The sequence below is a fragment of the Ips typographus genome, linkage group LG10 (genome assembly GCF_016097725.1).
Source record: "Ips typographus isolate SLU linkage group LG10, UJ_Ityp_2.0, whole genome shotgun sequence".
NCBI classification, from domain to species: Eukaryota; Metazoa; Arthropoda; class Insecta; order Coleoptera; family Curculionidae; genus Ips; species Ips typographus.
In genome coordinates, this window is record NC_138431.1 from 7,918,973 (window position 1) to 7,942,178 (window position 23,206).

Below are 23,206 nucleotides of genomic sequence, written 5' to 3' on the forward strand. Positions count from 1 at the left end.
AAATTGAGATTTTACGTATATACGAGTTCTTGCTGAGAATTTGATTTATACGATCGCTAACCTAACCTAACAATTTTGATTGAGACCCTTTACTGTTGTCTTTATATTGAATAATGTCTAAATGTATTAATTCTTGGTGGATGTAATATTTAAAATAAGGCGTGCATGTCGTACCGCCTTAAATTATGTTAGCGGACAGGATGGATTATGATGTATGACTGAAAGTAGGTTGTTGGGGGGGTGGAAATTTAACACATTGAAACACTGGCTTCCCCCAGGGAATATCCGGGATAATACGTATTTAATTACGGTAAACCGGGTGAGGAAAAATTCTATACCGCAGTGACTAGTTACATTTCCGAAGATGTTCCAAAACATGTCATGGTGCGGCAACATCTACATAATTTGTCTGAGGTAATTCCCATTATTCCTATTTGTTATGTCTAGCGTCTCCAAGCAACTGTTCGAAGCAGAACGTGCCGTTCGATTCGGACATGTTCTGCATTTCTTACGGTGTTGCCTTCGGATGCAATAGGAATACCTTATTTATGATATAATAACTAACAAAGGGCGCTACGTAAATATTAAACATCTTCAACTGCGAGTACTTTATGTATGGTAATGGGAGCCCTGTAGGGACCTCAATTCTGACATTCGGAATTTCAATTTGCCCTGGAAAATTCGACTTATCTCTCTAATCGATCGATTCATTCGAACCGCATTAATAATTGCTTTTCACATGAATTATTACTGAGTAAACAGAAATTGTAAGATAATGATCATGACAGCTAATGCATTTAATACTAGACTCGGTTTTGTCGAGGTAATTGTTTTAAAATGACAATAATCCAGTGATAAAGAAGATGACATGTGCAGTATTTGCGTAAATTATTGTTTGTAGTCTGTGATTGGTCAAAAAAATGTCAATCAAGCTGAAAGCTGCTTTTTTTGACCAATCACAAACTACCCTGTTGGTAGCTGACTTGACACCTTGAACAGTTGACTTGTCTAGTAATAGCCTGTATTACACTTTTCAACATTTGACTGCAAATTCAAAACTCTTGTAAAATCATAAGCAACACTGCCACATCTAGTGGCAATTTTCATTCACAATGCATTCCGAATAATTTATGCACTTGAAGGGTTTTCATTTTGACGTAAATCTACATAAGTACTTTCCGCTGTTGTTGCCGGTTTTGAATGACAAACAAGTCCAAAGAAACTGACTTAAAACGGAAAATCCGCCATTAAGAAAACGTTTATTTCGAATTGATTTATATAACTTGTTTAGTCGTATTTTCCGCAATGCATTTCCTTTCTCGCATATACGAGAAAGTCTCTTTTGCCTGATTGAATAGACGTATTGTCAGCGGGAACGGTTTCGAATTGCTTTCCTCGACGAATAATGTCACTATGACTTTACATAATTAAGTCTCGTATACGTTTGCGTTTTAATTGACGTAAAAAAACACAACAAACAGGGAGCAGAAAACATCATGGATACAAATGACAAAACTCTCTAATTATTAAGTTACTCTGGAAGTAGAAGAATTTGAAATTCTCTAAGTACATGGTACACTGTTATTCTTCGTTATATTACCTCGCCCTACCGCACAAAGCGTTCCCACAAGAAAAAAAAATTCCAAGGGATTCAAAGACGTATAGGCAACAATAGGACAGGAGAAGCATCCCCGACGGCCCCCGAAACTCGCACAATTTCCGGTGTTTCCCCCCGGGTGCTCCCGGGCACGTACCGCGCCGAATAAAGGGAGTGCGCCCCCCCAACGATCACGATCTCTCCAACGTCAGACGGTATATTATTAAAATTTAAATCATTTAGATTTGCCGAGACGAGGAAGGAAGTTTTGCGGTGTAAACCCAGTCAAGAATCAAGTTGACCGTACCTCTCCGAAAAACAATGTTTTGCATACGCAAATAAACGTGACAATCATTAACTGAGTAGTCGAGCAAAACAAGCATTTTCGTTCTCCTTCCACCACCCTCAGACATAATAGACAAAGCGTAATGCAGAGAAAGTGCCTGGTATTTAAGTTTCATTAGAGTAATAGAAAATTAAATGGAGGGTACACACTCCACAATAGAGTTGGAGGAGGCGAGGGGGAGATCGAAATCTGGAACCGTTTAAATCCAAACGTAATGTCGCATACTCGAGGATTTCGGCTTTATACTGCCAGTCTCACACGATTGACTTGGAGGAACACGGTACGCAGAAGACCCTTCTAATCCGGATTTACGTATCAGGTCCGTGTCAGAAATAGACGACATATCCTACAGGAAGCAGGCCAGAACGTATTATTAACCCAATCGGAAGTTGAAACGCTGCTAGTAAACAACCTGGTGGCTAATAGCTACGTTTTAAAAGGATCAGGTCACAACGTATTGCTAATTGTTAGTACAAAATGCCTTTCCATTACAATAGAGTTCATTCGTTTCGTGATCTTTGATTTGTTAATTTTAAAAGAACAGTTGATTTAATTTTCTGCACGTCTCAAAAAGCTATAATTAGATTAAATCCACAGATGTGATTATGGTTCAAATTCTCCTATAGGCAAAGTCTATAGGAGATCAATAATTATTGGACTTTGTAACTGTCGTTTTGCACATATTAAAGCAAAATTTCCATTTTTTATTTTTGTAGTAATTGAACTAAAACCAACCAAACTGTTAATGACGTACTTTTACCTTCAATCCATGTTACAAGGGTCAAAAGGGTAATAATAACTGATCGAGTAGTTTGCAAGAAGTCTTGCGTAACATCAGGTTAACCAACCCACCTTACAAACCGCTAAATCAAGAACAAAGCCATTCTAATTCGAAATAATAACGCGGGCGAGGGAAAAGGGCACCAACAAGGGGGACATGGCCCTTTTGAAATACACGGGTCGTCCAAGGCAACCGGGTCGAATTTAAATTCAAATGGCGACCTTCGGAGGATCCTGTTTAATAATGTACATTCTAATAGAGATTGAGAGAACCTCGGCGTCAAACTCTAGGGACTTAAAAGTTACTGGGTCAATAGAAACGGCGCCATTTATTGAATAGGTTATATTTTGTTTGTCGCCGCCCTCTGGCGTTTGTTCTTGACGTAAATCAACCGAGAAGTAGCTGCAAAGAGCTCCAAAAAATGTGAACTTGCAATTTTAGCCTGGCTGTAACGTCAACTCTCTAAAAAGAGCTTTAGTCGAGTACACTCCAGGCTTGTAACGCGGTTTTTCCTAAAAGCAAAAGGTTGAAGGGGAAAGAACGAAATTCCAACCTTCTTTTAATCGATACAATAGCCAGAATCTCCCTTTGGTTTACGCGGAAAGTTGATATTTTATTCATTGCAAAAGGGAAACGTCCCTTTTATTTTTATAGGTTCATATATAATATATAAGAGGCCAATTCGCCTTCTTCTTGTTATCAATCGTAATTTTTGGGCCACTACGTGATTCGAATCCAAACTTAAACTAAAACGGATGTAATAAGACTCTTGGTGGGGGGGAGGGGGGGTTAAGGGAAAAGCCAAACATTCCGGCCGGCTAACCAACATAACAAGTTTCTGATCAAACATTGCAGTGTCAATAATGTATAACGTTTGATTTACATAGGGGGGCCCTTCTGAGCATACACATTAAACCCGAAGGGGAAAGGAGAAGTTTAGCAGATTTTGTTTGTTACAGGTTGCTTTTACTTGGACAGTTGTTGCTGGATACAGAATCTATGACTTACAACAGTTTGTACTACACTCAGTTTAGGTAAGTTAATTCATTTCTAGTTACTTCAAACGTGTTTTAGCTGGTAAAAGGGTTAATTAACTGACAACTCGTAATTCAAACGGGTCGTCTGCGACGATGCCATTTCAAAAGAAGCAAGTTTGCAAATGAAGCAAATTTTATAATTAAATTTCCAGTTTCTAGCGTCTTACAACGTCGCCTTTGAGGCTCTAGCAAAACAAGCAATTTAGACCTATTCATACTGTTTCTTAAAATTTTTCAACTTGCAAAGGGTTTTGTGGATATTTAACATTTACACCTGCTGGTGTAAACACAATTAATACAAAAAAAGTCAATATTTACACGGTTTACAATATCCTGAACATAATCCATGTAGGAAAACAGGAAAAAAGTTTGAACGTGTGTTTTCTTGAAGCAAATACATTTTTTATTATGTTAGGTTGGAGGGATTCCTCCGTATATTCAATAAATGATTAAAAGTAAATTTGTACGTAGCCCTGGATGTTTTGTTTGCCTTGTTAAAAGGATGTTTACCCGTTAATATTTATGACTCGTTGTATTTTAATTTGAACTTAAAAAAAAATGAAAACAGAAAGAAGAATTCAAATTAAAGCTGTTAAAGTGAGCAAAGGAGTTTTGGACTAACTCCATCCCCTTTTAAGTTCCATTAGTGGAACAACAGCTTCCGGGAGAGATAATCCTGGGCGCTAAAATAGGTTCCCCTTTCGAACGTCGTAAAGAAAAATAACTTCCCCAAAATAATTACTAAAATATCAAGAGCCTTAACTCGGGAAATCTCCCCGGGAGTCGCGGAACATTCCTGGAAGACCCCGGGTACTTATTAGTGAAGAGCCCCATGTTTCCCCTTTTGTTTTTGGATTCCGGCATCCTAATTTCGTGCTTTAGCAAACATTCTTCCTCGGAAATAAAATGGAACACGTCTGCCTTGTGGCGTTTTTCGTTGTTTTGACTGGGCGCCCCCCTTTCAACTTCTTAAGGCTAAAGTCACCGCAACAATTTTTGGTGAGTTTTACGATCTTTTCCAAAACGTAAGCAAATATTTTAAGAAACTGGTAACTATCGTGTTTAGAATGTGTTTTGTATTATTTGTTTCTTGAACATACAGTCTCGTACTATAGTCCGAGCAAGCCTGCCACCAATAATCAATCTAAATTTTAGTTTGATTACAGTTGGCGTCCCAGGTCGCCATTTTGTCTGTCATTTCTTGAAACTACGTGAAATTTCCTTTAAAATGAGGTGCAAGTCAATATTTTGACAGAAAATTCAAAATGGCGGCCTCGAACTGTCAAAAAAAACAACTTTTTTATTTGTCAAGTTACAGTTGACGTCTCGGTGTCATTTTATGTTAAAATTTCCCGGAAAAGACGCTGGTGTAGTCGGTTTTTTGATATCTCAAAAACTAACACAGTTGTTGACTAAAAAATATTTACAATATAATATGTGATATTTGGTGAAGCAACTTTGACGCCCTCTAGCGGCCAAACGGTATGACCAATCAACTAATGTGGGGATATTTTTGGAAAGCTTGAAATCTGCTCTATCTTTTGTTTTCTATGACATTTTGACGTAACTTGCCAAACTCAGAGTCAAAACTGAGCATATAGCAATATTGTCATAAAGTATTAATGTTTCATCATTGATAAAATATTGTAAAAACATTTTAGCAACATGATGTGTTACTAGGAATATTTTCATCTTTCTGTAACTTCCGGTCTAACCGAAAGTAGATGTCAATTTGCTTATTTTAAATGGAACACGCTGTATATTATTGTATTTTTGAATAGTCCTATCGATTTCAAATATTTTTCATGTATCATAACCTATATCTATCTGCAACAGTTTTCAAAATGTTGACGTTTGAAACGGTTTAGGTGGCTAACCCTGTATATTACTTACTCTATATGTGAAAACATAACATTTAATGAAAACGAATCTATTATATCAACCTGATTCTATACCAAACAGTTGTTCGGCCATTGTTAAGATACAATTAAACAATTGGATAAGTCAACGTTTTCGGTGGGCAGTTTATTTTTTTGTTTATGTAGAATTACAATCGAAGATTGGAAAGAAAAGCTGTGGGGGTTTTCAAGTCCTCAAGCTTTTACAATAGAAACTGAATTCGACCAGAATGTTTCAAGTAAATTAAAAGCCCCTCTGACACAGAGTGAAATCGTCTCCGGTTTCGTTTTAACAGACTTTTCGATTCGATGAAGTAAATTCGAGTTTCGCGAAAGTCGAAATGAATTTTAAGGCTTTTAAGCCTCAATAGGGATATGAGGGCGTCATTATGCCGGTGCACTTTTAAACACTTTGTGTTTCTCTCAGTTTAAAGCCATTTTTATCGTTCCTTTATTTCGCCTTCGGGCAATTCCGTCAACACGGCTTCAATAGCCAGGGAACACCTTTAATCTGACAAATTCCATTATAGTCGGGGAAAAAATAAAAATCTTTTCTTTACGAGGTCGGATCTTATTTTTACGATTTTCTTGCATTTACTTTGCCACTCTGGATTTAATCCAATATCCGGTTTGGCCCTTTTTCCAAACCAACGGCCAGAGAATATTTTATGTTATTTTATGTAATAAGCGGAACAACCAGTTGAAATAACTTGTTTCCCTCGTATAACTGAATAAGTTCAAACAAACAGACAAGGGGCTTAAAATCTGAAAGTTTATTTTATTTGGATACTTTTAATTGCCTTAATGAAAAGCTTCTTTGGTAGAAAAAAATGTGAAACCGTCCAATTGGTACATAATTTAAAACGTTTCAACTTTGAACTAATCACCCATATTGGAGGAAACTCCGGGACTCGTTACGAGGGTTGCAATTTATCGTTCTCGAGGGATGAAACCAAGTAGACGAGATTTTAAAACGATAAATTCGAGTTTAAAAGATGTTCCTTATTAGGAGTGAGCCTCATTACGATTTATTTAGTGGAGAGGCTGCAGAAACGATAAGTCACTGGCAACAAGTATTTTTTGGATTTTGCACAACAAAACTATGAATGGTTAGTAAAAAAACGTTCCCACGATCATCACTCGGAAAAAACCTAACCAAATTGAATATTCAAACCGTATTAACGGGCACAAAAAAGGGACAAAGAAGTGTCCAGTGTGACTTTTTTAATTAAGGATTTTAATGAAAACGACTGCAACGGCACCATAATGACTCGGCATGGAAACCACTGGCTCAGAAAATAACTAAAGGCAAAAACGCTTGTCTTAGGTCAGGGTTTTCGGTTCGAATTATGGTGGTTTGAGGTTTACTCCTTGCATCTTTCAAACATAATTAACCATGAAGGTTTTCACTTTTGTACGTGATTAAATCGGTCAAACTTACACGTACAACAAAAGAGAAAGGGTTTGACAAGGGTGAAAATTGAATTTTTACCAAAACTACAAAGTACAGATTTAGTAACATAGTAATGTCTGCCCAATCCAAGCAAAGAACGAAGTAGTGAAGTGGTAAAAGTGACTTTAGTGGTTTAAAAAGTGATCTCTAGTGTTGTAAATTGTTGTGTATTTAGTAATTAAATTATTTGAGTTTATTCAAAGTCTCACTTATCAAAAAGAACCCAGTAAAGTGTAACAATAAGGTGTTACAACTATTCAAATATGCATCTTCTGTTAATTAACTAACCGTTTGAATTTTATTTTTCCACGATGATCGCATGCACTATCGAAATCCTGCAAGTCAATCAAACGTCAGAAGGGAGTAATTAAGGTTCAATTAATTTCCCTTATGCGCCCCGGTGTGAATATGTCGATAATAATGCAGCTACAAACGTAATTCGCCCTTTCCCTTGCGGACTGAATTGAAAATACCGTGACAGGGTGGATTCTTCCCGATTTTCGTGTATCGATTAAATAATTATTAACAAGCGTACTTAAATTTATATTAGCGTGTTCTAGAAGAAAAATGAGGACCGAACACGCGGAGGATAACCGTAAAAGCCCTCTTTTAAATGCGGACGACCTAACCCTTCCCTCCCTCAACCGCTCTGGTTTTACGAATTAGATAATCTGAAAATAATAATTCAAATCCACAATATTGATCGAAACAAAGTGGTTTAATTTAAAGTTTTTAACGTAAACGGGGTAATATAATAATGCTGCATACCCCGGCCCATATTCGCTCCAGTGTGTTCCCTATGGTGCTTAATAATGTACATTTTAATACAGGGTTGGATGTTTGAAGCGTATAATTTATTAGAGACGTTGATGCCGTCGAAAATTGCCCGGGGACAAAGAAAACTTTTTTCCAATCCTAAAAAAATCATTTGACCCAGAAACTGGAATGAAATATTTAAAGAGCGTATGCAGTTTCAGTTTCAAAAATAAAACCACCTCAAAAACGTTTCAAGCTCCCGAATTAGTGTATTACCCTTTGAACTTGCCAGCTTTTTAAAACAAAAACTGAAAAAAAGTTTATTTGCAGATAACTAGCGCAATTCGAAATGTGCGAGAACCTGGTGCTACTACTGTTGCGAATAGCCTTTTTGACGATGATTTTGCTGACTCGTCAATCATTGGCCGAGCAAAAGTTTGCCATGGAACCCCAAGATCAGACTGCGATAGTGGGGTCCAGGGTCACGTTACCTTGCAGGGTGATTGACAAGCAAGGAACGCTGCAATGGACTAAGGATGATTTTGGTCTGGGTACTCACAGGAATTTGAGTGGGTTCGAGAGGTACTCGATGATTGGCAGTGATGAAGAGGGTAAGTAATCTGTTGATGGTTTAATATTTTTTTGAAATCTAGTGCAGAAATTTACTTTTTCCAGTCGGTTTCACAAAAAACATGTTTCATAGTTACTCAGTCATACTATTTTACTTTGATTTTTCTCTATATACGCTCACTTTCAGTCAAAAATTACTGTTGTAAAGTAAGGACGGTAAACAGTAAAGGATTGCTTAATCCCATACGCGCAATGTTCGGGCCGGTGACGATTTTTACGTCACATCAAGTCAGAGATTGTTAACCGATTGCAGTCGATCATATTTAGCGTATTGTAGTGATGGGCGTAAATTTACCATGATCGGTTATTTACTGGTAAGGTAAAGTACAATTCAATGTGACCGGCAAATTTACCAATTTTACCAGAAAATTTATGGGTCTAATTGAAATTTGCTTGGAAAATATAATTTTCCTGACTGTCATTTAATTTGAAAAGTCATAAATCTGAATCACTATACTTTTCATGCACCCCCTGTGTAGTGGCGGACTGAAACTGAGAGTGTTGAGCAAAAAATTCTATCTCAAAAAATGTGTACAGGGTGACCGAAAACATTCAATCACCATACTTTTCAAGCACACCATGTTTACTGGAAGCTAAAACGGTCCTGAAACCTTACGGTGCTAAGTTAAGGAGTTAACTGTTAAGTAAGTAAAATTGTGATCTAAATTTTGAAAGTAAAGTCAAGGTGAAAATTTCCTGTAAAACCACTAGGAGTGAGAAAATGACTGTTTTAAGTACATTTTTGGAATCCTCATTAAATTTCCTATTCAATAACATAAAAAAATGCTACAAAATTTGGTACAATCAGGGAGAGAAGCGGTGTCAAAGTTTGACCTGCCAGAAACACATTGTTTGTAATTTACCAGTAATTTACCGGTAAAATTTTCCTGGCAATGTAAAATATTTACTTTACCGGTAATTTTTACGAGCCCGAGACTTGACTGTGACGTCAGGATCCATTCGCCGCCGGGAAAGAAAATCGGCCAATCGAGCAATCCTTTACTGTTTACCGTCCTTGGTTGTAAAGTACATTTTTGGGCGCTTGTACAATTAATCTATTTGACGTCTTGACTGCGTTGTGTCGACCCAGTTCCTTTTGCTTGACTTTAAAGTAAGCTTTTATTAATGACGTTTTTAACTACTACCGCGCCAAAATTACCTTTTTAGAATCGTACAAGATTGATGAGTTTATAATCTTCTCTAATACAGTTTGGTATATTTTCTAGTTAAAGCGTTTTCCCTATTGTTCGTCGATCTGTCGATCGATACTTATGACAAATGAGAGTAAATTTGTTTACGTTTCGAAATGGAGGGTTAATTCAGGTAATACACACTCATGAGAGGGGGGAAATTATTTAAATAGGCAGTTCCGTGGCGAACGTTATCGATAAAGCTGTTTGTCGGTTTTTTTTTATACAATTTGATAGCAGACTATTATTTCATGGAAGAACAAAAAGCATACACTCGACGACGCACACTTTATAAGGGAATTTCGTATTCTCCCTCCCCTTGAAGGGAGAGCGAGCTGAGTGCTCTCAAAAGTGGCCCGAATCTCTTCACCTGACATGTGTTAAAGTGGCTCTTAATGTTTGATATCCCCGCAGGGTTTTGATAGAGGCATTTCTAAGGGCCAAATCAAGGACGTGTTGGCGAAAAATCACACGCAGTTGAAAAATGGGCTCGAAGATTTTTGAAGAGGTAGAAGGAACACAAAAGGGCTCCTTTATTGCCCAGTTTGGACGATCGAGATTTATTTAGTTTGCCAAAGTTGCCCAACAATTATAATTAATCTTAATAATTGGTTCCTATTTATCAGTAAATAGCCCTAATACCCCCACCGAAACGGAAAGGGTAAATAATGGCCCTAAAGTCTCGAGTGTCAGATCAAGATTTGTGATGTATCGAACAGAAGGGCGGAAAAGTTTCCCTTCGAAACCAACATGGCGACTACACTCTAATTAACGCCATATTTTTCCTAACCGCGTGCAATTTGCCGTTATTAAACTATCCACGTTGTCATCCCCCTGTTAGTTCCGTGTCCAAGGGAGGCCCATAAAGGGCGCCATGCAGTTTTACCGCCTCCATAACCGTTACGAACAAAATGGGAAAAAACGCAGCCAAATTAGTTTCGTTTTGGTTTTCTTCATTCCAACGAAAAGTTGGACGTGATTGTAGAACACTATTTTGCTAGACGGTCACGTGACAATCGGCAAAATAACTGTCATAAATCTCAGAAACACGTTTTATATCAAATACTGCAAGAAAACGTTTCTAAATCCTGATTTTTGCACCTTTACAGCACGGTTTTGACAGTTTTGACGTTATTGACAGTTGTCACCTGAAGACTATTTAGCTAGACTATAAAGTGACAATTGTCAAAGTAACTGTTAAATCTCAGGAAATCGTCTTGTTTCGAAAAGTATGTTAAAATGTAATTCTTTTGCAAATTCTAGTAAAATTTTGACAATTCTGACAATAGTGACAGGTCAGAGGATTGGGATTGATAAACAAAAAACAAAACCTCACCATTTTTAACCAATCAGATCAGGCAGGCATTAATGGGGCTGTTCCTAGATTTGGGAACTCCATCTGTAGTTTCTAACTCATAGAGTTGAGTCCAGATGTTACACAACAACTATCAAACCTCCCGTTGTTCCAAAAAATCCTTAAGGTAAAAAAACCCATCCTTAGTTAACTGTAACTGTTTATTCTTGGTAATTGTCTAGACTCTAAACAAATAGGCGCCCAAACTGGCTGGCAAAACGTCGGTCCATGTTTGGTTAAATTATTACGGACAAATATAGACTTCTCAGACAATTTTAACGAGGTTCTCGAGTTTTGCAAATCGACAAGCTAAATAGGACGTCCCCAAGGGGATTACGCCAAAAATGGGGCTCATTAATTATGCTGATTATTGCATACGGAAGTTAATAATGTAATAACCTGTCGAGCTGGTGCGAACAAGTTCTTTTCGCTTTGTAAAATCCACTGGGGGAAAATTTTGAACGTGCAACTCCTGTAAAACGATCCGAACAGGATTGTCTTATCTCCGTAAACAAATACAATTTGAAAAGTAAATTTGTATTCGAGTCGCAACGACCGACTTTCGAAAACCTCCTCGTATATGACATGGATGAAATTACAACTTTTTTTCGCTTCAATTTCATTATTTGCCGTAGTCTTTTCCTGGAACGTGATGACCAACCTGGAGATTTTCGCTGTGTACAGGGTTAGACTCTACAGATGAGTTTTTAGATTTATTAGTGCAGAACATTTAGAGTTTATGAAAAACTGCAGTTAATGGAAAGTTCTCGGTGAGTTGGATAGTTTTTAATAAGCAACCCTCCCTCTGTACCCCGGTCTCGATTAGTTGGCCGTAAAAGCGCAGCTCCGATCAAAAGTCCTGCAAAACTTCTTGAAAATAATAATTACTGCAAAAGTCCTAAAGTCAGCCCTACTAATTATAAAGAGGCAAATTCACTTGGCGTAAATTAAAACTGAAAAGAACAAACTTAAAATTTCATCGTTGGCTTTTTTCCACTTTTGGGGGCCACGACTCCGAATTTAGGATTCTAGAGGGGGCGAGAAGGGAAGTTTTAGACCCGCGCTTGGAATTTAAATTGTTTTGGAAATTGTGTTTGTTTATTCGTCTTAGAGGGCCAATCTCTTTTAAAACTGTTTTCGCAAACTTTCTGGATTTATTTTTCCTGGAGGAGTACAAGCGCCAATTTTACTCCCACCAAGATGTTCGATAATGATGATGCTTTTACCATCACTTATAAAATCAAATGTGATGCACCAGCTAGATGAATAAATAGGCATTTGTGCAATTTTCGACACTGTTATCAAAAGGGCCCTTAAAAAACCATCCCCAAACCCTTTGGGGGCGAACAAACATTTACCTTTTGATTATTTGCAGTGTTGTTTCGGGGAAATTATATGCACATAATAAATTGGAAACGCACCGTTGTTTGTATTCCTGGTTGTTTGTAACCCAGGTCTGTTTAGTTATGGATCCATCCTGCCCTCCATTCAATATTCATACAAATGTACAGAGTGTCTCAATATCAGAGAATTTTGATCAAAATACTTTTATAACGTAGTGTTGTCAATTCTGGTAGCAATATTAGAATTGTTAAATAAAAAAAACTAAAAAGGAAAAGAAATGTCTATAAAGACGAAATTTGCTTGCCATAAAAAGGTGTTTAAAAGAATTTTATCACAAGTGCATACTCTAGTAGTAAGCAAAAAGTACCCCTAATAACATAATCAAAACTTTGCTGGGAAGATTTATGAGATGTTTGTTGTATCCATACTTTTTGTTACATCATTGGTTTGTATAGAATTTTAATGACAACTGAAGTTGCATGAAACAATCTCGAAAAACCATTAAAGTCGGGGATTTTTAGCGCCAATAAAATGACCGTAAATATTTACTTTAATCCACCCACAAAGGTAAGTTTCTGATCAGTAAAGTGAGACTTTTACGAGGTGCTAGATGAACGTATGGCCCTGGGGTGTCGAAAGGTGCCCCCCACATTGTTGTCAGCGAATAGAGGCAATTCCGACGAGTCGTAAAAGTTCGACCATTAAAAAAATAAACTTTTTAATTAAAATATAAAGCTGGAAGACGTAAAATCGACGAACAGTCATAAAAATCGAACTTTTGGGCCAAAGTTTAATTAGTAGTGTTGTCAATTTGTATGAGCTAGAGCTGACGGAAACATTATTAAGAGCCGGGGGCCACTAACTCTACTTAAGGTAGTTCGCTAATAACCTGGACGTTAGTTAATGAGAAATTTAAAAACCGCATGGTGTGGTTTACTAAGGAAAACGTCTCCATTCATTAATTAGACTCTAATCTAATTAAACCTCAGCGAAACTTATTATACATCTAGGTTTGATCAGTGTTGCCAAGGAAGCCAAAACCTTTCTAAACCCTGATTTTTGCTACTTTTGAGCATGGTTTGACAGTTGTCACGTGATTGTAGAACACTATTTAGCTAGACGGTCACGTGATAATCGGCAAAATAACTGTCATAAATCTCAGAAACACGTTTTATATCAAATACTGCAAGAAAACGTTTCTAAATCCTGATTTTTGCAACTTTAGAGCATGGTTTGACAGTTTTGACGTTATTGACAGTTGTTACGTGATTTCAGAAGAATATTTAGCTAGACTATGAAGTGACAATTGTCAAAATAACTGTTAAATCTCAGAAAATCGTCTTGTTTCGAAAACTGTGTTAAAATGTAATTCTTGCAAATTCTAGTAAAATTTTGACAATTCTAACAATAGTGACAGACATCACATGGTTTTAGAGAATAATTTGGAGTAAAAAAATGACTGTTTAAAGCGAATTTTTAGAATCCTTAGTAAATTTCCTATTCAATAAACTGAAAAAGTATATGAAAAATGTCACAACCAACAAAATGGCAATAACGTAATTAAAAACGGTAGATTATATACAAAAAAAACAGGAGAACGGTAGAAGAACTACAAAAACGGTAGACATTTTAACGGTAGACCTGGCAACATTGGGTTTGATATGAAATCGGCCTGAAGGTTTACATCTATAAAAAAAGTGCTCAAGCGCCCCCAAGAGTGAATTAACTTATATAGACTGATTAGGTCGGTGCAATTTGTGTTATCTGAGCTTTTACTGCTTCAGACGGTATTATGGTGCAATTTAATGATCTAAATGATTATAATTGTGATTTGGAACGGTTTAATGCAATTTTTAGGCGACAAGGTTGTTAGTAGTAGAATAGAAATAAATTAAAGTCACTGCGGCAACACTGCAACTGCTGACTGAACGAATGACGATAGGGGGCGCCAGATGGTGCGAAATGATGAATAATGGGAGAGTTGTTGTTGTCAAAAATCAAGCATAAACTTATCACATTCTTGTAAACCTAAAGTTGTGTTTTATTAATACATAATGGTGTTATTAGTTAATGGAGTGTTTTAATCAAGAAGAGAAGCAAAATTCTGCAGCTAAGGATATACCTATTCCTTACAAGGTAAAGAAACTCTACAAAATGTTGTTTAGTACATAATAGAACTTGTTTGATCAGAATTTGCAATGTTTGCTCATCGTAAAAAGGAAAAGTAGTAAGGGTGTAAAAAGGGCAATTATCTTCTAAATGATGAGGATTTCTACTAAGGTCTGAAGAAACCAGTTTCGACTTGTATAGTAGTAAGGCCCGGTTTACCCAACTTCTTTATTTTTAATTCTTTATTGTTAATTCTTATTTCTTAATCCTTATGGAGTTAAAACCCTATTAGTTTAATGGTGCTGTTTACACAAGTTCTTAATCTTTAATTCGTAATTTTAGTTGGTAATGCATTGCCTTGAAAGTTCCCAACTTTTAACTTTTTAAGGATTAAGCATTAAGAATTGAGAAAATATTTTTTTGCGCATGCGTTGATTTGACATTTTTACCGGGCGAATCTGCAAACGGTTAGAAAATATACAACATAACCTATACAAACCTATGAAAATATTTGATGAAAATGATTTACTAACTTTGTGGGTGTGTGATTGTTTGTTCCGATTAGTATATTTAGATTATGCAACTTTTTAGGATCTTTCTTCAGTTGGGAACCAACTAATGAATGTAAATACACAAACTGTTTAAGAATTAAGAAGTTGGGTAAACTCGGCCTAACTGACTGTCATCAATACAGCCTGGATTTTTTCCTATACTTACATCTGTTGTCTTCCCGCCCTCTCCTTTCTTTACACCGGGCAATTCCGTAGAGAAAAAACTCCTGACGAACGGAAACAGAATTTAAATATCGTCCATCGTCAAGGGACGAATTCGGTCTGCACGGCCCACGAAGGGATGCTCCAAGTAACACGGTGACATAACAGCTTTTCACCGCTCCCTAGAGCCGTCCTCTATATGGGACTAGCCCTGGATATACGTTTGAAATTACCGCATAAAACGTTGTTGGCGTTACGTTTTAATAATATAAAAAAACTACAAAAGTTTGGAATGGACATTACACACACATTTCTGCTAGCATCAATTTGTATTCAAAGGAATGAGTTCCATTGATTTGGCCAAAACTTAATAATAGTTTACTCATTAACCAACGATTACATTGTTTCAGGTGACTATTCCCTAGACATTTTCCCCGTACAACTGGAAGATGACGCCAGGTATCAATGTCAGGTGTCCCCAAGTCCTACAGGACAACCAGGTAGGACACAAACAAATTCTGTATTAGAGTAGGAAAAATCTGAATTATTGTTTTTGACAGGAATCCGAAGTAATTTTGCTACTTTGACGGTCCTGGTGCCGCCCGATCCCCCCAAAATCGTCCAGGGCGACTACATGGTTACTACAGAAGACAGGGAGATTGAACTGGAGTGTATCAGTTATGGAGGAAAACCGGCGGCGGAAATTACTTGGATTGATGGACATGGTAAGTAATATGCTATACACATAACAATGAAACATTAAATTAATCAGAGAACACGATTTGCGGTTTAATTCGTTTCGACACGGTTTCTAGGCATATTTACCAACGAAGACCTATTGCCTCGATTACCCATTGCTTGCAACACGTTATTTTATAATAATCGAACGAATCAGTGGAAAAACTAAACTGTCCAAGTCGAATCGATTCCGATTATTTCAACTGGAAAATCCGGAACGGGTTTTTTCCATCTAGAAGTTAGGGCAAACAAGATCCGAGAGTAGACAATTAAAATTCCTCGAGCAGTAATGGAATAAGGAGTTCCATAAGCGTGTTCCTACACGTCGTGTGTAAATACCAGTTAATTTGCCACCAGAAAGTTTCTTATTGTGTTTGTTTTGTCGTTCAGAATCCGGAAATTTAATTTCAGTTTTAGTGCCAAAATTGCAAAGCAGTTTGGTGACACCCTCACTTATAAATAATCATTTTGATTGGTTTGGCGTATCTGACAGTTGCCATAGGATATCAGTACACTATTGACTAGAATATCAGATCACAACTATCACAGTAATGAGCATGAATCTGTAAAACATATAGTAATCACAGAAATTACACTTTTTAACAAACTGTTATAGAATAAACTTACACAAACAAATTTTCAGTATAATAAAAAATGTTTCCAGTGTTTTTTTCTAAAAGTGGATTATTTTGAAAGTTACAGGGTGAATCAATATATCAGTTGGTAGTCATTCAAAATTTAAAAGTTAGGTTTTTTAGCTATTCTATGTATATAATTTATGTATCAATAATATAAATCAGAAAAGCATCTGTGACACAAATATCAGGTCATGGTAAGTTTGACATCAATTTTCTATATCAAGGGTTGATTTAACACCCCCATTCCATTAGCACCCCCTCTAAAACAAATAAAGAAACCCCGTTTTGTTTGGCATCACTCACGTTTTTCTGTAAATTCAATATTTGAATTAAGAATATGACTTTTTGCAGGTAATGTCCTGTCCGAAGGAAACGAGTATATAATCGAAGAGTTGCCAGATCACCGGAGGTTTACAGCCAAATCCATTTTGAAGTTAACGCCCAGGAAGTTGCATCATAACACTACGTTCACGTGTCAAGCTCAGAATACCGCAGAAAGGACGCACAGAACCGCCAAACTAAAGTTAGAGGTATATAACTGTTCCATTGTCTGTTAAAGCTGGACCAGCGAAAAAGTCTTGTTAAGTTAATGATTCCGGTAGCGGAATCGCGGACGAACCTAGCCGGGGACGTCCGTTTTATCATCTCTATTAAATAGAGCGTCCGTTCGAAAAAAAGTCCGCATTTTGTCTGCGGAGAACAAATGCCCCTTTATCCATCGCCGTCCGTTCTATTATGCCAACCGATTCAAACATTTTGTTATACGCGCTGGCTTTTTATGTCCCGGGACAATACCGCGCCGGAGAGGTTTTTCGGGACGAAACTTTTATTGTCGGGTCCATTTTCCACCCCCTTCGCTACCCCGGATTTCCGCCACTGGAATCTCCGGACATAATTTCGCGTTTTTATAACCTCCATAGTTTTAAAGACTTTTTAATTTTTTACAGGCACGTTGCAACCTTGCAAATATTTTGTACTAAACTTGATAAATTCAAAGTTGGTCAGTTTGGCAGCACTGTAAAAATGGTATTATTGTTCGTTTTCACGATTTGATAATAATTTCTTATTAAGTACTTTTTAAGATTTAATGTCTCGGTAACATGAAGAGATAGTGAGGCCAGTTTTGGCTCATTTTGTAGTATTTTCTATCCTTTTTTAATGACGTTTTAGTGAAATCTATGAGAGTTCAAATAAAAAAGTTACAATTATTCAAAAAAATTGTTTTAAGTGATGTCTAATGTACGATAATGTATAAGGTAATATTTGTAATTTGTTTTCGGTACCTTTTCAAATTTTTGGAATTGATGCCATTTTTTGAGTGACCGTTGTATAGGAACTTTAAGTGTAAAGTGAAATTATCGATGTCCCCGTTATGGAAACAGTTGTCTCGACGATGTTGCCCGTGACAATTATCCGAATGGCGTACTAATTATTAAAGCAGTTCACCTGATTTCGTCTCTGATGGGAGTTGGACTCTAATTGAAAGGGAACAACGGATGCCGCTTCTGCTATATTTGTAATAACGAAAACGGTACACTCGAGCAGAAAAAAAATAAACGGCAACAGCGTCCCGGACATATTGGCTCATTACCGTCCTTATGCAGCAAATTCTCTTTATCTCCCTCGGCAAAATGCTGCCGGAATAAAAGTTTGTCTGCGAACAACGGATCGTCCGTAACGCAATTAGAGTGCGGCGACAAAGCGACAAAATGCCGTTTGCTTTAAAGCGCTTTATTACGGATCAAGATATAATATCAACTTCTACACGGTTCCCAGTTTTTTCCCGGGCGAATTGGATTTTTCTGTGTTTTCCGAGGGGCTCGGATTACGTGGCGGAAATAGTTTCGTCTCTATCATAGTCCTGACTAAATTGTTCCGCATTTTCAGCGCGGTTTTATCAAAAAACAAAAAAAAACGTCAAATTACATATTAAATTCGTAAAAACTGCTTTTTATCACTAGCATATTATACACAATGTAGGTGCAGTTAATTACGTAACGGCAACAATGCCAGTCAACTGTCACTAGAAATAGTAGTTAGGTTTGCTTGAATTTGAAATATCATATATTAAGACGGCATTAGAAAGAGGATCAAAAATACTACAAAATGAGTGAAAGCTACCCTCTTTAGCTCTTCATGTTACCCAGATGTTGTTAGTTACTCCCATTTAGGTAAAAGTTTTATGACGATCTTAAGTTGTAAATTTCCACTTAAGACCTTGATGGACACCTGCACTAGACTTTAGCCGGTCGTAAAAAAGGGAATAGTTAATCCTCTCCGCTGCTAGTATCAATAATACCATCAGAAAATTTCCCTTTTATGCCGTTGCGGAAAAACCATCCATTATAATTCGCCGTCGGTTTTTCCTCGGGAAAAACACTCCGCGAGAACGCGTTATAATGGGGTAGCACGCTATTTGATGTTCTGTTATTTCTTCGGCCCCCGGAGGTGGGTAATAAAAGGAGAAAAAACACGCCGGGGATATTCCGGGACCCCGCGGAAAATGGAAAAGGAATGCCATGTGGAGAAATTGCCATTAAATATTTACGTACGGAATACGAGGAACGTTTATTTCGACGAGCGGCAAAACGTTCCCGTCATTGAATGATAAAGGCTCTCATGGAGATTGGCTGGTTTTTCCGTAAAAGCGATCACCGAAGCTTAAAGAAAAATATTAGCTGTGTAAGTGTAAAATGGGGCTTCATTCAGTTTTTCGACTGCTTTTCTAAAAGGGTATAATAAAGCCGTTCACGTTGCTTAAATTACATTCGATTTACATAAAAAAAACACACATTTATTGTCAAATTTCAAAACTACCGACCCTCGTCAATCTAATTACTACAACCCATTTATAATTTCATGACGTCACTTGCATGACAACCTAGAAAAACCTTTTGGCTGACCTTAAATCCATCATCCGACCAAAATTTGATTACCAAAATACCGAAAGTTTCTGGCCCTTGTCGTTATCATCAGGGCTCAAGAATGGACACGGGAGCAATACATTTTTAACAAAGTTTAGGTGTAATTACCTAGTTAAAGTGACGGTACGGAAGGGCGCGTCGTTACGGACATTAGCAATTCATATTGGGTCGTTTCGTGTCGTTTGCTAAACATTTTTTCCCTAGGTGAAATACGCCCCGAAGGTGACGGTTACGGCGTTGTCGGGGATGGGCCCCAACGGACGAATTCCCGAAGGTTCGGAGGTTCGTTTGGGGTGCAAAGCGGACGCCAACCCACCGGATGTGTCCTACAAGTGGTTCTTGAACGACGAACCCATCCTGGGGGACTTTACCACGGAGCTGGTGTTGAGGAATGTCACCAGGAGACACCACGACGCTATCGTTAAGTGTGAGGTGCACAACGCTGTGGGGAAGAGTGAAGAAAGTCAAACCTTGGATATTAGCTGTAAGTGCTTTTACATCTCATCTCAACTTATTAAACTAGTGATTTAATCAAATCTTTATGGTCCATGACATTTTTTTAATTGAAGTTTCTCCTGAACTCTAAAATCTAGCTTAAACCATAACATTTTCAGGTTTACCCAACGTAAACCACAAAACAAAGGATCATCCAAGGTTGAATTTAATGTTTGTATCGCCCTCTAATGTCCTTATAATAAAAGGCGAATGAAACAATTGACATTTTACGGGCCTTTGAAGTTGGCTTTTTTGATGTTTTTGCCCTCCCTTATAAATAACAGATAAAACTTTTCGTACATTAGGGGGTAAACCACCAATTTGGGGCCGCTAGATAATCATTGTTCCGGTTTCTCCCGGAGATTTTCGAGCGAGCCGCGCACTTGATAAATTGAAAATTGGCTGCAAACCAACTTTCTAGGGGTTTTAGTTAACATGGCCGACAAGTGAAAAGTAAATTTCCATAGACGGCCATAATTCGAACGTTAACTTTTCAACATGAAGGGGTCGTATGTTGTGTGTAATTACCGTTAAAGGTGGCCATACACTTTGCTGTACCCTTGAAAGCTATGTCTAACCTAGTTGATGTCAGATTTTTGCGAGTTTTACTGTTAGTAACAGTTGAAGGGTGTATGGTGATCTTTAGACCACTTGTTCGATAAAAGGCTCATGAATATAAAACACTGTATTTCGTTAAGGAAACCCTTCGCAGGCAAATAATAGCCCTTAGAATCAGGTCCGAGAATTATTATTATACCTTACGAATTTCCAGGATTTAGCACCGAACAAATTGCATAATCCATATTATTCCAGTTGACTGGCCCTTATTTTTTGTCCCTAAGTGGCAATTGTAGGTCTCTATTAAGGTTCCATTTGCATTTCAGATGGTCCGCAATTTCGCACCAAACCCCGCTCGATCCAAGCCGAAGCAGGTAAACGCACTCACACTTTCAATTTCTAGATGATTGTTAGGACATACTAATTTCCAGGTTCCACGGTGGTTCTCACATGTGACGTGGACGGCAACCCTTTTCCGGACATCACGTGGTACCACGAGGACAAAAAAGTCAGCACCAGCCCTAATTTGACGTTAAGGGTCGATCAGGCCAACGCTGGACGTTATTACTGTAAAGCGCACGTGCCTGGATTTCAGGACATAGGTGCAGAAGCTGCCATCTATCTTAAAGGTTAGCATTTTTTTGGTTTTTGTAGAGAATAAAATTTGTTTTACATGCGAAGAAATAGAGTTGAGCTAATATTGTGAATGAAAAACGACTTTAGATAAGGGATCAGTAAATGTATTGTCGCATTACCGCAGCTTTTAGCATATAAACACATCGCAAATGACATGGCGGAATAAAACACCAAGGGGTCGGAAAATCCACAAGAATCAAAAAGATTAAATCTTTTTAATTACCACTTAACGTGTACGTGTATCTTTATCAACACGGTTGAATCGGTGCAAGACCTCAGCAATATGGTTTTTCAATTTTAAAAGGCCTTAATATCTTTATTTAAATTTAAACCCTATACAAGATGAGCGTTGTAAGCGTGCTTCGTCCCGAAATTGTAAAATACAGTCTGACAGGCCAATTTTATTGTTACAGGGTGTTCAAATTAACTTTTTCAGCTTAGAAAAGCACCCCAAAGCTTGTTGAAAACCACTGTTTGTCGCACTGTGTGTTTGTTTTCGGAAAAATGTTTATTTAAAATTGTTATCAGTATTTGCTTTTTATTGTAGAGCTCTTATTTGGGCAAAAAACACCTGGACAGACTTAACAAATCCCAAGTATGCTCCAAGCAATAAAATAATGACTTTTTGGACAACCAAAACCTAAAAAGACCTGAAAAACCTTCTAAACAACCCCCAGATTGCTTATAGGGGAAAAAACATAACCTATTTTAAAAAAGACCAGAAGGTTTTGAAGCAGCCAAATATAGTGAACCTTGGACAACAAGAACCTTTAAAGAGCTGCATAACCCCAAAAAGCCTCCCTACAACTGAGCAAAAGAACCAGAACTGACTTGAAAAAGGCATCAAGCAGCCAAATAGTGACCTTTAAATTGTCTTCTTGAAGAACAAGAATCATAAAACAGTTGCAAAAGCCCAAGAAGCCTCCAAACCACCAAAAAATGAGTTCCAAGTATTTTCTTCTGACTTGGAGAAGCCTAAAATAGTATCAAGCAGCCGCAGTGGTCTTTACATTGTTTTCTTGAACCACAAGAGCAACCTTAAAAGAGCTGCGAAAGCCCAAAAAACTTCAACGTGCAAGTTCAGGGTTGACTTAATGAAGCTGTACACAAAATTTATCAACAAAATGAAATCTTTATTTAAAAACTTAATTTTGTTTTTATTATTAAAAAATCTTAGATATCTACATTCTAAATGCGTACTGTGGTTCTAAATGTTTTTTTTTTTTTTTTGAGAATACAGAATTATGAATTATTTTTAGGTCCACCTTCAATAGTATCACATCGTACTCAATTTGGGGTGGAAGGTGACAACGTAAAAGTGGAATGTATTGCTTTCTCGATCCCAGCCCCCGAAAAAGTGGTGTGGACCTTCAACGGGCGCGAAGTTGACCTACAAGATCAAGACTATTCGGTCCTGGAGGATCCACTTCCGGAGGGAATCAAGTCCACATTAATTATCCGGGAATCGGAGGAACGCCACTTTGGGATGTACAATTGTAGCGTTAGCAACCCTTACGGCAGCGACGTGGTGGAGATCAGTCTGATGCCTCAAAGTAAGTATCCAATCCGGTCCTGTTTAGGTTCGTTATTGTTTACGCAAATTGTGCATCATGTTTGGCGGTTGACCAGATAACTAGGACCGGAATCGATAAACGAATAGAGGTGGTTGAATTTTGCCCTCGGTTGTTTTTTATTTATCCAAGCCTTGACAAACAATGGCCGGACCCAAAAAATCGATTTCTCTCTGTAATGTACTTTTTTATTACAAAAATGTCTATAGGGTCATTTTCGGCTACATGCACCTCTTTTGAATTTGTAATAGTGCGGCCGTGTCGTCTCTTTATGAATAATTTACTCTCGGTCCTGTACAATTCTATAGCGATTTTTTATGTATGTTCCGCAAATGCATTGATTTTCAACCATTTCAATTTCGTTCATCAGGAATAAAACTTTCGTCATATTTAACTTCTGTAAGTAATGAAAAACTTGACTTTGAGCTTGCGGCAACG

The 23,206-nt window shown here is 37.4% G+C and overlaps 1 protein-coding gene across 16 annotated transcripts in view; it reads left to right on the plus strand.

Annotated features, from left to right (window-relative positions):
* rst (irregular chiasm C-roughest) overlaps window positions 1-23,206 on the plus strand; it is a 57,698-nt gene that overhangs the window by 30,593 nt on the left and 3,899 nt on the right. For 8 of the 16 annotated variants that reach the window (XM_081988642.1, XM_081988640.1, XM_081988653.1 and 5 more), the window contains 9 exons: window positions 3,684-3,758; window positions 8,199-8,479; window positions 15,619-15,708; window positions 15,769-15,933; window positions 16,936-17,114; window positions 19,713-19,992; window positions 20,888-20,935; window positions 20,993-21,190; window positions 22,457-22,750. In XM_081988642.1, the coding sequence (XP_081844768.1) occupies window positions 8,218-8,479; window positions 15,619-15,708; window positions 15,769-15,933; window positions 16,936-17,114; window positions 19,713-19,992; window positions 20,888-20,935; window positions 20,993-21,190; window positions 22,457-22,750 (1,516 nt within the window). In that variant the 5' untranslated portion in view covers window positions 3,684-3,758; window positions 8,199-8,217. Of the gene's footprint in view, window positions 1-3,683; window positions 3,759-8,198; window positions 8,480-14,368; window positions 14,523-15,618; window positions 15,709-15,768; window positions 15,934-16,935; window positions 17,115-19,712; window positions 19,993-20,887; window positions 20,936-20,992; window positions 21,191-22,456; window positions 22,751-23,206 lie in introns of those variants that run through there. The other 8 variants (XM_081988647.1, XM_081988649.1, XM_081988648.1 and 5 more) reach the window with 3 other exon arrangements.